Consider the following 13,322-nt stretch of genomic DNA (forward strand, 5'->3'; position numbering starts at 1 on the left):
AGTGGCTGTAATTCTTTTGTTTCTTTTCTTTAACTCTTTATTAAAGAAAACTTGAAAGGTAAAAGTAGAGGGGAAAAAACAAAATAAAACATGTGTACCCATCACGCAGCTTTAGCAATTACCAATATGTGGTCAATCTTGTTTCATCTGTACCTCCCATTCCATTCTCCCAGTTATTTCAAAGCCAATCTGAGATAACTCATTTTGTTTACAAATACTTCATATACATCTCTAAGACAAAAAACACTAAAAAAGCCCCACATCACCAAAGTCAGGGTTCCAGTTTCTCTAGTTGTTTCATATGTGCCTTAATAGTTGATTTGAAACAGGATTCAAACATATTCCACACATTGCACTTAGTTGATGTCTCTATGTCTCTCTCTCTCTCTTTTTAAATAAATTAAAAAATTTATAATAGTTTTAGGTTTACAGAAAAATTGTAGAGATAGTACAGATTTTCCATATACTCCATACCCAGTTTCCTCTATAATTAACATCTTACATTAGTATGGTACATTTGTTACAATTAATGAACCAATTTTGATATGTTATCACTAACTAAAGTCCATAGTTCATTCAGATTTCCTTAGTTTTCTACCTAATGTCCTTTTCCTGTTCCAGGATCCCATCCTGGAAACCACATTATATTTAGTTGTCATGTCTCCTTAGGCTCCTCTTGGCTGTGACAGTTTCTCAGACTTTCCTTGTTTTCGATAAGGTGTTTCAGAGGAGTACTGGTCAGGTATTTTGTGGAGTGTCCCTCAATTGGGATTTGTCGGATATTTTTCTCATGATTAGACTGGGGTTATGTATTTTTGGAAAGAGGACCAGAGAGGTTAAAAGAAAAAAAGTGCCATTTCATCACATCCTATATCAAGGGTACATACTATCAACATGACTTATCACTGTTAATGTTAACCTTGATCACCTGGCTGAGGTATTTTTTGTCAGGTTTCTCCACTGCAGGTTTATTCTTTTTTTGCCCTTTCCATACTGTATTCTTTGGAAGGAAGTTACTAGGCCCCGCCCACATCTTAGGAGTGCTTCATCTCCTTGAGGATATAAATTGTTTGGAATTCTTCAATGTGAGAGATTTGTTATCTTTTCCCTCCATTTCCTTATTTGTTCAATCATTTCTTTGTCTTCTGGGTATTTATTTTCTATCGTGGATGATAACCTAGTACTCCTTTATTTTGTTGTTCATATCGTTTCAGTTTTCGCAGTTGGGAGCTGTTTCACTTGGCTCCTGTGTCCCTTTGACATATCCCCATCACTGGTTTTTTTCCCTTTTGTTAGCACTTCTTTATTTTCTGGTTCTACTTGAACATTTCCTGCTCTTAAGTCTCTTTTAATCTAGATTCATTCCCCACCCCACCGCCCTTTTTTCTTTCTTTGCCACTTATGTGTTGAGGGAAATGAATCAATATCCTATAGAATTTCCCACATTATGTATTTAGTGATTGTATCCCTGTCATGTCATTTAACATATCACTCTCTTCATTTTCCGTAAACTGGTAGTTAAGAATTATAGCTTATCAGAGTCAGATTCCCCTTTAAAATTACTTATTTTCTGCTTTATTGAGGTACAGTTGACTAATAAAATTGTAAGATGTTTATAGTGTACATTGTGATGATTTGATACATGCATACATTTTGAAAGGATTCCTCTCATTTAGTTAATTAACTCATCCGTCATCTCACATATTTATCTTTTTTTTTTTTTTGGTGAGATCATTTAAGTTCTACTCTCAGCAAATATAAATGATACAATACAACAACAATGATACATCAACTGTGGTCACCATGTTACACATTAGATCCTCAGACCTTATTCATCTTATAGCTGAAAGTCTGTACCCTTTTACCAACCTCTCCCTGCTTTCTCCACCTCCTTGCCCCTGGCAACCACTTTTCTACTCTCTGTTTCTGTGAGTTTGACCTTTTTTTTTGTTTCTACATATAAGTGATACCATGCAGTGTTTGTCTTTCTCTGTCTGGCTTATTTCATTTAGCACAGTGCCCTCAAGGCCCATCCATGTTGTAGCAAATGGCAGGATTTCCTTCCTTCTCATGGCCGAATAATATTTCATCATATATATATCTCACATCTTTTTACATTCAACCATTGACAGACAGATTGTTTATGTATCTTGACTATTGTGAATAATGCTGCAATGAACATGGGAGTGCAGATATCTCTTTGATATCCTGTTTTCATTTCCTTGGGATATATACCCAGAAATGGGATTGCTTGGGCATTTGGTAGTTCCATTTTTAATTTTTTGAGAAACCTCTATACTGTTTTTCATAGTGGTTGCACCAATTTACATTCCCACCAACAGTGCACAATAGTTCCGTTTTCTCTTCATCCCTGCCAGTGCTGGTTATGCCTTGTCTTTTTGGTGATGGCCATTCTAACAGGTGTGAGGTGATATCTCACTGTAGTTTTGATTTGCATTTCCCTAATGATTAGTGATGCTGAGCACCTTTTCAGGTACCTCATTTGTATGTCTTCTTTGTAAAAATGTCTTTTCAGTTCCTCTGCCCGGTTTTTAATTGAATTGTTTGATTTTTTGCCATTAAGTTGTGTGAGTTCTTTAATATATTTTGGATATTAACCTCTTACCAGATAACTGATCTGCATATTTTTCTCCCATTCTGTAGGCTGCCCTTTCATTTTGTTATTGGTTTCCTTTGCCGTGCGGAAGGTTTTTAGTTTGATGTAGTCCCAATTTGTTTATTTTTGCTTTTGTTGCCTTTGCTTTTGGTGTCAAATCCAAAATACCTTTGCTAAGTCTGATACCAAGGAGCTTACCCTCTATGTTTTCTTATGGGTTCAGGTCTTAAGTTTAAGCCTTTAATCCATGTTGAGTTGATTTTTGCACATGGGGTAAAAAAGGGGTTAGTTTCATTCTTTTGCATGTGGTGCCCTGTAGTTAGATATTAAGGCTTATCAGATTCAGATTAATTTTTTGATATATATTCATTAGAGTTGCTGTGTACTTACAGTTGCATCACATAATGTCTGGTTTCCTCTTTTTTTTCACGATGTTAAGATTGATCTTTTGGGTCATTATATGTCCATTATAATGTTCCCTACTAGCTTTTTACCTGAAGGTTTTAGCAGCCTTGATGATTATTACCTAATTGCGTTATTTCATTAGGGGTTTGAAAATATTGATATTCTAATTTTATCATTTTTTCTATACTAACTATCCGTTATTATTGTATAAAGACCTTTTCTTGTCAACTCTTTGGATGCCTTGAAATACAGTTTATATAGAACACATAGAATAAATGCTTCATCTTTTCCTTTGTTTACCAGTTTTCAGAATAATTATGAGTTGATGCCCCAGCACCCTCCAAAGTTGCCCAATAAGGTTTTTATTTTTAAGTATTAATATGAACTTAAGTTTTGACATATTTAATGTATTGGAATCTTCTCTAGTCATTTAGTCATTATTTGTTTCAATGCTTGAGTTCCATCTTTGGCCATGAGACGCTCCTTCAAGTTAGGAATTGTTGCCTTTTGAGATGATCCTAGTAGTCTTCATAGATTTTTTGCTCTCCATTATGAAAAGATGTCCTAGGCTTAGTTTGTACCTTTCGTGCTTCAGTCTTGGAATTAACCACTTTTCTAAGGAATGCTTAGCTCTTTTAGTGAGAAATGGTGTTTAGTGATCATAACCCGAGCCATTGCGGTGCTAATTCTTACTGGGTTGTCATTGTTTCGAGGCCTTTTTGGTGAACAAATTCAATTTTTGATCACAGGGTTTTAAAATACAGCCCAAATCTTACAATCTTTATTGCTACTGCTGTATTTCAAGTCATTATCACTTTTTGTCTGGATTATGGCAGTAGCCTCTTAAATGGTCTGCCTACTTCTAACCATGCTCTCTATATTAGTCTGTTCTAAAGACAGCAGCCAGAGTGATTTTTTTTTTCAATAAATTTATTTATTTATTTATTTTTGGCTGTGTTGGTTTTTCGTTGCCGCCCTTGAGCTTTCTCTAATTGCAGCGAGCGGGGGCTACTCTTTGTTGTGGTGCACGGGCTTCTCATTGCGGTGGCTTCTCTTGTTGAGGAGCACGGGCTCTAGGGTGCGCGGGCTTCATTAGTTGTGGCTCGTGGGCTCTAGAGCGCAGGCTCAGTAGTTGTGGCACATGGGCTTAGCTGCTCTGCAGCATGTGGGATCTTCCCAGACCAGGGCTCGAACCCTTGTCCCCTGCATTGGCAGGTGGATTCTTAACCACTGTGCCACCAGGGAAGCCCCAGAGTGATTTTTTTTTTTAAACAAAGAAATCAGATTGTATCTCTCCTCTGTTTAAAGTGTCCCGTCTCCCTTGCATTAAAATCCAAAGCCCTTATTTAGTAACAAGAGCAAATAAAGTGACCATATGCCAAGGTTTGCCTGGGACAGAACCAGTTTATGCTTGTTGTTCTGGCATCCTGTCTGATCTATTATTTGTCTTGAGTTTTAAATTTTTTAAAAAAAATATTAACAGTTGCATTAAAATAAGTTAGGATAGATTTGGTTGACCAAATGCTTTGTATTTCTAGCTTCCTCTGTTGTCTTCTCTCTTGTATAATATTTCGGATGTATGTACACTGAAGACTTCTTACTTCAACACAAAGATGACCAATAATAACTTGTCCTTCTTCTCCTGACCTTTTCTAGATGTAAAGAAACTAAACCTTTCTTTCAAAGACAACATTCTAGGTGACTACTGATAAAATAATTTCAGTCAGTCACAAATGGCTGGGGACAGCTAACTCCTTACAGTCTTTTTTTTTTTTTAACATCTTTATTGGAGTATAATTGGTTTACAATGGTGTGTTTCTGCTGTATAACAAAGTGAGTCAGCTATATGTATACATATACCACCATGTGCCCTCCCTCTTGCGTCTCCCTCCCACCCTCCCTATCCCACCCCTCTAGGTGGTCACAAACCACTGAGCTGATCTCCCTGTGCTATGCACCTGCTTCCCACTAGCTATCTGTTTTACATTTGGTAGTGTATATCTGTCCATGCCACTCTCTCACTTCGTCCCAGCTTACCCTTCCCCCTCCCTGTGTCCTTACAGTCTTGGCAAGTGGGGGGAGAAGCATTGGCCACTGCTGTGCTGCTGGTCTTTTGGAGTTAGCAGCCATTTGTACTGTGGTATGTGTCATACCTGTGATATATCTTAAGCTGCCAAGCTGCCATTTGACTGGTCAGTGAAAAACCTGGGAAATTATAGTTTAGGCTTATGAGAAATATGTATGGGAAACAGAGGATGAGCAATCCTGCATACAGAGAGTAGTCCTTTACAGTGGCTTTATCCTTTATTGCATAGTGCAAATCAACCACTTATTACTATTTAGTACTTTTAAAATTTTACAATGAATCCTTTTGCCTGAAATAACTAAAAGAGGAAAAAGGAAGTACATGTTTAATGAAAAATGAAGTACTGAATTTCCATTTCTTAGAACAGTTGATGATGACATATAACTTGCACAAAGGTCATCGTTTACTATCCATAAGGGCCATGGAAGTATCACTGATCATATGAAAATCCAAACACACAGATCTGCTGACACAGCCTTAGCATCTACTTTGTAAGTTAGTGTTTGTTTTAAGAAGACTGTGTTTAAGACAACAATTTGACACGTGTAGCTGGAGACAGTGCATTTACATATCATTCTGGGATATGTGATTTTTCATTTAGACTAAATAACTGTTCTAAATTAAATTTTTCTGATATTTTATTATGAAAATTTTCATGCATACAGCAAAGTTGAAGGAATTTCCCTGAGAATACTCTTATACTAATCACCTAGATTCTTCCATTAACATTTTCATAAACTCACTTTACCACATATCTGTCCATCTGTCAATCCTTCTAGCCATCCATTAAACCATCTTATTTTTTTGATTCATTTCAAATAAATTGTGAGCATCAGTACACATTGCCCTCACTATATGTCATTAACTAGATATATACATAACTGGAAGTATATCATTAAGTAGAGTCCAATATTTGCTTACGTGTACGTTTCATAAAATTAATATACAATGAAGTGCACAAGTCTTAAGTGTGCATTTGTTAAATGCATACACCTGTGTAACTTAGGTTTCTGTTTCAATATAGAACGTTACTGTTACCCTAGAAAGTTGCTTCATACTCTGTCCCAGCCAATCCATACTCCTTCCCTAGAGGAAACCACTGTTCTGCACTTTTTCCACCTTAGACCTAAACTAATTTTGCTCATTTTTGATTCTGCATTTTCTTATGCATACACAGAGTGAAGTCATAGCTATTAATGTGTTGGCTCCAGTGCAGAGCTTTGCACATTATTAGATGATGCCATTATCAGCTGTTTCCAATAGAAAATCATTTAATTCCAAAAGTTGTTTGATTTTTCCATTCAGTTGATGGACTCAAAGTAAAACTTTTGGAAGTTCATTCTGTTGAAGGAAAACATTTGTCACTGAATGTTAGTATAAATTCATTTAAAGTTCAAAATTGAAGACAAAGGGTTTGTTTTGTGGTGATAATACACATACAGATTTTGGTAAAAACAATGTCCTGGTAAAAACAATGTCCTTACTAAATCAAGAAATCTGTGGAGCAGAAATGAATTTGTAATTGGTTGAGGTACATACATAATTCATAACTGCATCCAAACATGCTGTGATATCTTACCACTTAAGATAGAAGTGGTAATTGTCAAAATATGTAGGTTTTTGTTTTTATGTTATATACTAAGTAATGACTATAAAGTTTTGAAATGAAGATGATGCTGAAGAAAATATTACCTTAGCATGGCAGTAGGACTTTCTTTGCTGTCCATCATCAATCCAATTTTATAAATGTTTGAGCCTTTGAAGAACTATTTTGTAAAACAACCCAAGAGTCCTTCATTGGTGTTGATTGATTTTTAATAAATGAGTACTCTAAATGTTGGTTGCATTTTCAAAATCAGTAGAAAATCATTATTCAAAGTATGAATTAGTGGAATGCTTAAAGAAAAGAACAAAACAAATTTCAGCTTTTGAAGATTTAGCAAGTTGCACTTATTATAACAAAGCTTGTAAACAAAGACCTTAAATATTTATTCCTATGAAAACTAGGGAGGAATTGTACACATTAAGTGAGGAAAGCTCAAATGGTGTACTAGATTAAATTCTGAAATTTTGTAATTGTATTTTGGAGACTCTCCCCTTGTGGGAAGAGTCTCCTCTTGGTGAACTCTTGCTTTTAGCTGGATAAATTTATATTCTGACCTGAAATGGAATGAAATTAAGAAGGCTTACAATTTCATGGAATCTCTTTTTGGCAAAACATTTAAAATAATTTAAAAAATAAAGACAACTTATTTGATGAGTTTTATCTTAGAATATTTACTGAAGAAATTTACTTTAGAGGCAAAGAATAGAACTGCGAAAATATGTGGGCTAAAATATTTTCATATATTTACCTGTGGAGATAATATTTTCTCAATTAAAAATTATATCTGCAGGGAAGAGTCAGTTGAAGGTATGGATGATTTCAAATTAACCTTAAAATTAACTTTGAAGACGATTGTGGGCAATTTTATGAAACATTGAAAATAATAAGCGTATTGGAAAAGTTATTTTTCTTCAGGAAAAATGCCAATGACATAGTTTTGAGACAGATGTGACTTACAAAGCTGATTAAATTATTAAGTAGGAACTAAGAAAAGTTATTTTGTTTAACTTATGTTTTAATATTCAGGTAATTATAATAATAAAGTTAAAATTTTTTTATTTTAAATATACATAGGTATATTAAAATACATAGGTATATGTTATCTTTTGAACAATTTTGTTTACTTTTTGATTAAGTATTTTTAACTTTTTATTTTGAAATAATGTCTAACTTATAGAAAAGTAGCAATATTAATATAAAGGCATTTTGTACACTTTTTATAAACATTCACTAATTTTTAATATTTTGCCTCATTTGTTTTAGCATGCTTTTTCTATATACATATTCTTATTGTTTTCTGAACCATTTGAGAGTAGGCTGAATACAGCATATCCCTTTACGCATTAATACTTAATTATGTATAAAAGAATTTCATTTTTGAAAGTAGTTTTTGAATTGAACTGTCTTTAGGTCGACCAACGTAATGAAACAACGTTGTAATTCAGTACATAAGTGTTTCAAAAAATTGTATCATTTCAGTTATTTTAGTGTTCCCTTTTATCCTCAAAAGAGTCCTAGTCTGGACAGTCATTTGTGTGGTCATCCTAACAATAAGGACATAATAGGCACTCAGTTAATATTTGTTGAGTGATTGAATTTGTGGCCTCCTGCTTCCAATATTGTCTTTTAGCTGTATGGTGGTGATGACTGGTGTGTTGTGAAATCTCATGATCCACACTCACTTCCCCTGTGCCATGTACACAGCTAGCAGAATATATATAGTGACTTAGACATTGAGAAGAAATATGGTTGTTAAAGAATATATTTTAAGCACCTAAAGATATTGGAATACTTTTTATAAGATTTGGTAGACTCCAGGGCATTTTTAGAATCATGGCATTTAGAGCTGAAATGGATCCTAGACACACAAGATCTAGCCCAACCACTTATTTTATGGAAGAGAAAACTGATGCTCACAGTTAGGTCATTAGGAAAGTGGGACATTGCTCCATGACTCCTTGCCAAGTGATTCCTTTAACCTCAAAGATTTTCTTAATGGACATTTTGATAATGAGTTATCAGACTATAAACTATTCTTTATTTTGTCAACATAATAGTAAATCGTGTTTGTCAACAAAACAAAGGGCAAAGACTTTTATTTTTTAGCTTCACGAGGAAAGTGGGGCTAATTTTTTGTTTTTTTAAGTTTTGAAGCCAGGGGGATGGTGCTATGTATAAAAGAACCCCAAATTCCTTTGAAATTCTTTTTTAAGAGTTTTAAAAATGCAATCAGTTGAATTCTATTTATTTCCCTTTTGTTTTAGTATTCTGAAGAAGCCAATAATCTCATTGAAGAATGTGAGCAAGCCGAACGACTTGGAGCTGTGGATGAATCTCTAAGGTTTGGGGTTTTTTTGCAGTAGTATTTTACGCTTCTTCATGTGAAATGTTAACTTAAGAAAAAGAATAACTCTATTTCTTTTCTTTGTTTAAAGTGAAGAAACACAGAAGGCTGTTCTTCAGTGGACCAAGCATGATGATTCCTCAGACAACTTCTGTGAAGCTGATGGTATAACATTTTTTTTATGCATATTAAGATTGTGCCTAAGGAAAAGAAATTCTTTTAAAATAATTTAAAAAATTATTTCTAACATTTTGGCAGTTCCTCAAAAAGCTAAACACAGAATTACCATATGACTTAACAGTTCAACTCCTCAGCATATACCCAAAAATATTGAAGACAGGGAAGCAAATACTTGTACACCCATGTTCACAGCAGCATTATTCACAACAGCCAAAAGGTGGAAACAACCCAAGTATCCATCAGCAGATGAATGTATAAACAAAGTGTGGTATACACGTACAATGGAATACTATTCAGCCATAAAAAGAAATGAAGTTCTGATACATGCTGCAATATGGATAAACATTGAAAACATTAAGATAAATGAAATAGGCCAGACACAAAAGGACAAATATTGTATGATTCCACTTATATGATATATAGAGAGTAGGCAAATTGATAGAGGCAGTAAGTAGATTTGAGGTGACCAGGAGTTAGGGGGAGGGGAGAATGGGGAGTTATTGCTTAATGGTTACAGTGTTTCTGTTTGAGGTCATAGAAAAGTTTGGAAACAGCAATGATGGTTGCATAACATTGTGAATGTATACAATTAATGCCATTGAATTGTGCTCTTAAACATGGTTAAAATGGCAAATTTCATGTTATATATATTTTACCACAAGAAAACAATTTAAAAAGAAAACCCAGTTTCTGGAAAAGAAAAATTTACCTCCTGAGTTTTGCAGTTCTGTGTACTTAGTAATATATATAATTTTTGTGATATATACAGGTATTTTGCATAAATAGATAAAAGGTAGAGATTGCAAAAACCTGCTTTTGATATATTGGCCTTGGATTGTTAAACATTTTCCTTAATGATGGTCTGTGTTATTTTTGGAAAAGAGAAAAACGAACCATGAGTTATGTCTGTGACATCTAAAACTAAGCCAGAGCTCTGATATCATTAAAATCTAGGAGCCCTAGAACCCATTAGAACCATTTGATTTATGGATTTATTTATTTAGATTTATAGATTCTCCTAGTCTTCCTTTTTTTTAGTATCTCCTTTTTTGTAAGTTTGTTAGCCTTTTAATTGGCTAAACAAAATTAAACCAAATTGAGTTTTTGTATCCTTCTTTGGTTCTTTTGGAACAGATTAATGATCTTCTAAAAAATCAGTGAAAAGAACGATATAGATCATTTTAATTATAAGCAAAAGATGAATCTTGCAACACCCCTTCCCCCCCAAAAAAAGAGGGAAGAAAAAGGGAAAGTACTTATTTTTAATTTGTGGCCTCATTTTGGAAAAAAAAGATACATATGCTTTCCTTAATAAAAACTATTACCATATTTTGGCAGATACATATCTATAATCCTTTATTCCTAATTCCCAAATCTGAAAACTTTGAAAAATGAACATTTTTCCCCGTAAATTTAGTACAGATTCATTCAGTGTGAATATTCATGTTTTTACTGCATGTTTATATTCATGTTTTTATGTGTTTGATTAAAGGTTGCTGTCCCAGTCCCTGCTAGAATAATATTGAACATATGTTGCATGTACTGTATTACCTTTCTAAAATCTGAAAAGTTCTGATTTCCAAAATACATTTGGCCCCAAGGGTGTTGGGTAAAGAACTGTAGACTTATATCTAGCTTTAGGCCAGTAAAGAAAGGGGGATAAAATGCTCTACCAACCCTAACTTTGCCATCTTTTCTGCAAGGATTCTTTGGCTTAAACATTGCTATGTGAGATAAAATTCAACTTATAACATGCAGCATAATTTTTTTAGGCCTGCAGTGTTAGAGAAAGAATGGTAATACTTTAACCAGAATATCCTTTGAAGACTACATGCTTACATTTGTGTCACAAATCAATAAGTCACTCCTTATATGGTGGAGTTCTGTTATCTTGGGTGAATAACTTGTCCATTTATATTTGTTTCTTCTGTTAAAGGAGGGTAAATATTAAAAAAAAAAAAAAGGACAGCTTTATAAGGAATAAATAATGTATGTAAACGGTATGTAGAGGATAGAAGGTATTTTGTAAATCCTAATTAGAAATTTGAGCTTTTGTTATCTGGCAAAATAAGGTTATAGTAACCTTTTTTTTAGTAAAGTTGGGAGAGAGGAAGTATTTGTTGTAAGTAAAATTATGTCAACTAATGTTTATCTCTAACGAGGCAAGATATTAAAAATTTAATCATTCCTTGGTGATTAGTTTTCTGTCTTAAAGTTCTATATGCTGAGTGTTATTTATATATATATTTTAAGAGTTAGAGTTATTTTTTATGAATTTATTATAATTTGCTATACTGAGGTAATACCTATAGTATTAATTGAGATGAACAGAGATATCTGTTCCTGAACTAGGTGATTCCACGCAGATTTGTTTTTTTAATTTTTATTTTTACTTCTTCTAGTTATTTTAATTGCTACTTCTGCTTTGGACTCTCAGTTATTTCTAGGTGCTGTCACTGGGCTGTTTCTAGAAGCAAATCTGCCCCTAATTTATGACTCTAATGAACTGTGAATTGGGATAAAAATAACCAAGCATAATTTTATCTTTGTTTTTTAAATGAGAAGTAGGTACTCTAGAGAGCTTGATGGAGTCTCGTGTAAGCATCTTTCTGCTCAGATTTTTGTCATCTACTTTGGTTGCTTTGAGGCCATTTTCACTCACTTCCTCATTCTTTGTTGGTTCATACTGTTAAGCTTTATCGATGAGTCCGGTATTACTGTGTTATTAACTAATTCCCCAGAGCCACTGAGGACCAGGGGCCATATTTTTTTGGTTTTATTTTGAAGTTGTAACACATTATACAAATTTATAGAACGTATGAGAAACCAATATCCCACCAATTTTGGTATGTTTTCCATATATCTCTGTAATTAACTTTTCTATAATGCTTATCTTTTCATTTTATTAGACAGCCTTTGTACTTAACAGTTCTGTTGACTGTAAAATGGTCTATTAAGATATAGCATAATACCAGTGCCATAGCTAATATTTATTATACTCCTACTGTTGTTCTAAGCACTCTGCACATATAAACTTCTTTATGTCTCACAGTAATGCTATGAGTATTATCTCCATTTTACAAATGAGGGCACCAAGGCATAGAGAATTTACATAACTTGACCAGGGTTCCGAAGTGAATAAGTATTGGGGCCTGGATTCTAACCCAGGCACTCGCGCTCCAGAGACCGTGCTCTGCTCTCTTGGACATTTAGGTTGCTTCTGATTTTCCCTTTTATAAATAATGCTGATACAAATATCATCCTGCTTATAACTTTTTGAATATTTAGGATCATACCTTTGGGACAGCTTTGTAGTGGATCCTGATGGTGGTCATGTAAGAAGGAAGTATTTGGTAACAAACTGTATGGTACTAATATGTCTTCATTTACCTTAGTTACTGATGAACTGCTTGTGGTTAATGTGATGAGAAATGTATGGTATATTCTTTGCCTGGATAGCTTATAAGAATTGAATTACTATGTTCCTTCAATTCTAAAATTCACATGTTCCTATTTTTTTTTTTTTTACCATTTCTAAAACCAAGATGCTTTTGTAAACAGTGTGTAATTTAATGTGGCTGTGTTTGTTCCTTCTTTTCCCTTCTTTTTAGGATTTCTTCTAAAAAGGTGTTTTTAAATCCTAGATGCATTGTTACATTTGTGGTGCCTTAGAATCGATGGAATACAGTCTGTCATATTAGCTTTTTAAGGTTACTGAAAAGAAGAAAGATTATTAAAACATTTTGTTTTACAGACATACAGTCTCCTGATGCTGAATATGTCGATTTGCTCCTTAATCCTGAGCGCTACACGGGTTACAAGGGACCAGATGCTTGGAAGATATGGAATGTCATCTATGAAGAAAACTGTTTTAAGTACGTGTCATTTTCATTTCGAAATTCCTGAAAGATGTGTTCATTTCTCTTTATAAACAAATAAACAAAATCACAATGATTTAAAAGAACAAATCAAATTCACCTTATTAAAGGATGTATTTGGACATGGAAACGTACTTGTTCATTAATCCAGTTCCCCTCTCGGGAAACATGTGGACATGCGTTTCAACAAATAATTCTTTGTTCTT

General features: G+C 33.9%; 1 protein-coding gene across 4 annotated transcripts in view; it reads left to right on the forward strand.

Annotated features, from left to right (window-relative positions):
- ERO1A (endoplasmic reticulum oxidoreductase 1 alpha) overlaps positions 1-13,322 on the forward strand; it is a 45,844-nt gene that overhangs the window by 14,258 nt on the left and 18,264 nt on the right. For all 4 annotated transcript variants that reach the window (XM_082448405.1, XM_082448406.1, XM_082448407.1 and 1 more), the window contains exons 5-7: positions 8,979-9,055; positions 9,150-9,223; positions 12,993-13,113. In XM_082448405.1, the coding sequence (XP_082304531.1) occupies positions 8,979-9,055; positions 9,150-9,223; positions 12,993-13,113 (272 nt within the window). The remainder of the gene's footprint in view (positions 1-8,978; positions 9,056-9,149; positions 9,224-12,992; positions 13,114-13,322) is intronic.

Source organism: Balaenoptera physalus (genome assembly GCF_965194825.1).
Source record: "Balaenoptera physalus genome assembly, chromosome: 2".
In the NCBI taxonomy this organism is placed as follows: domain Eukaryota; kingdom Metazoa; phylum Chordata; class Mammalia; order Artiodactyla; family Balaenopteridae; genus Balaenoptera; species Balaenoptera physalus.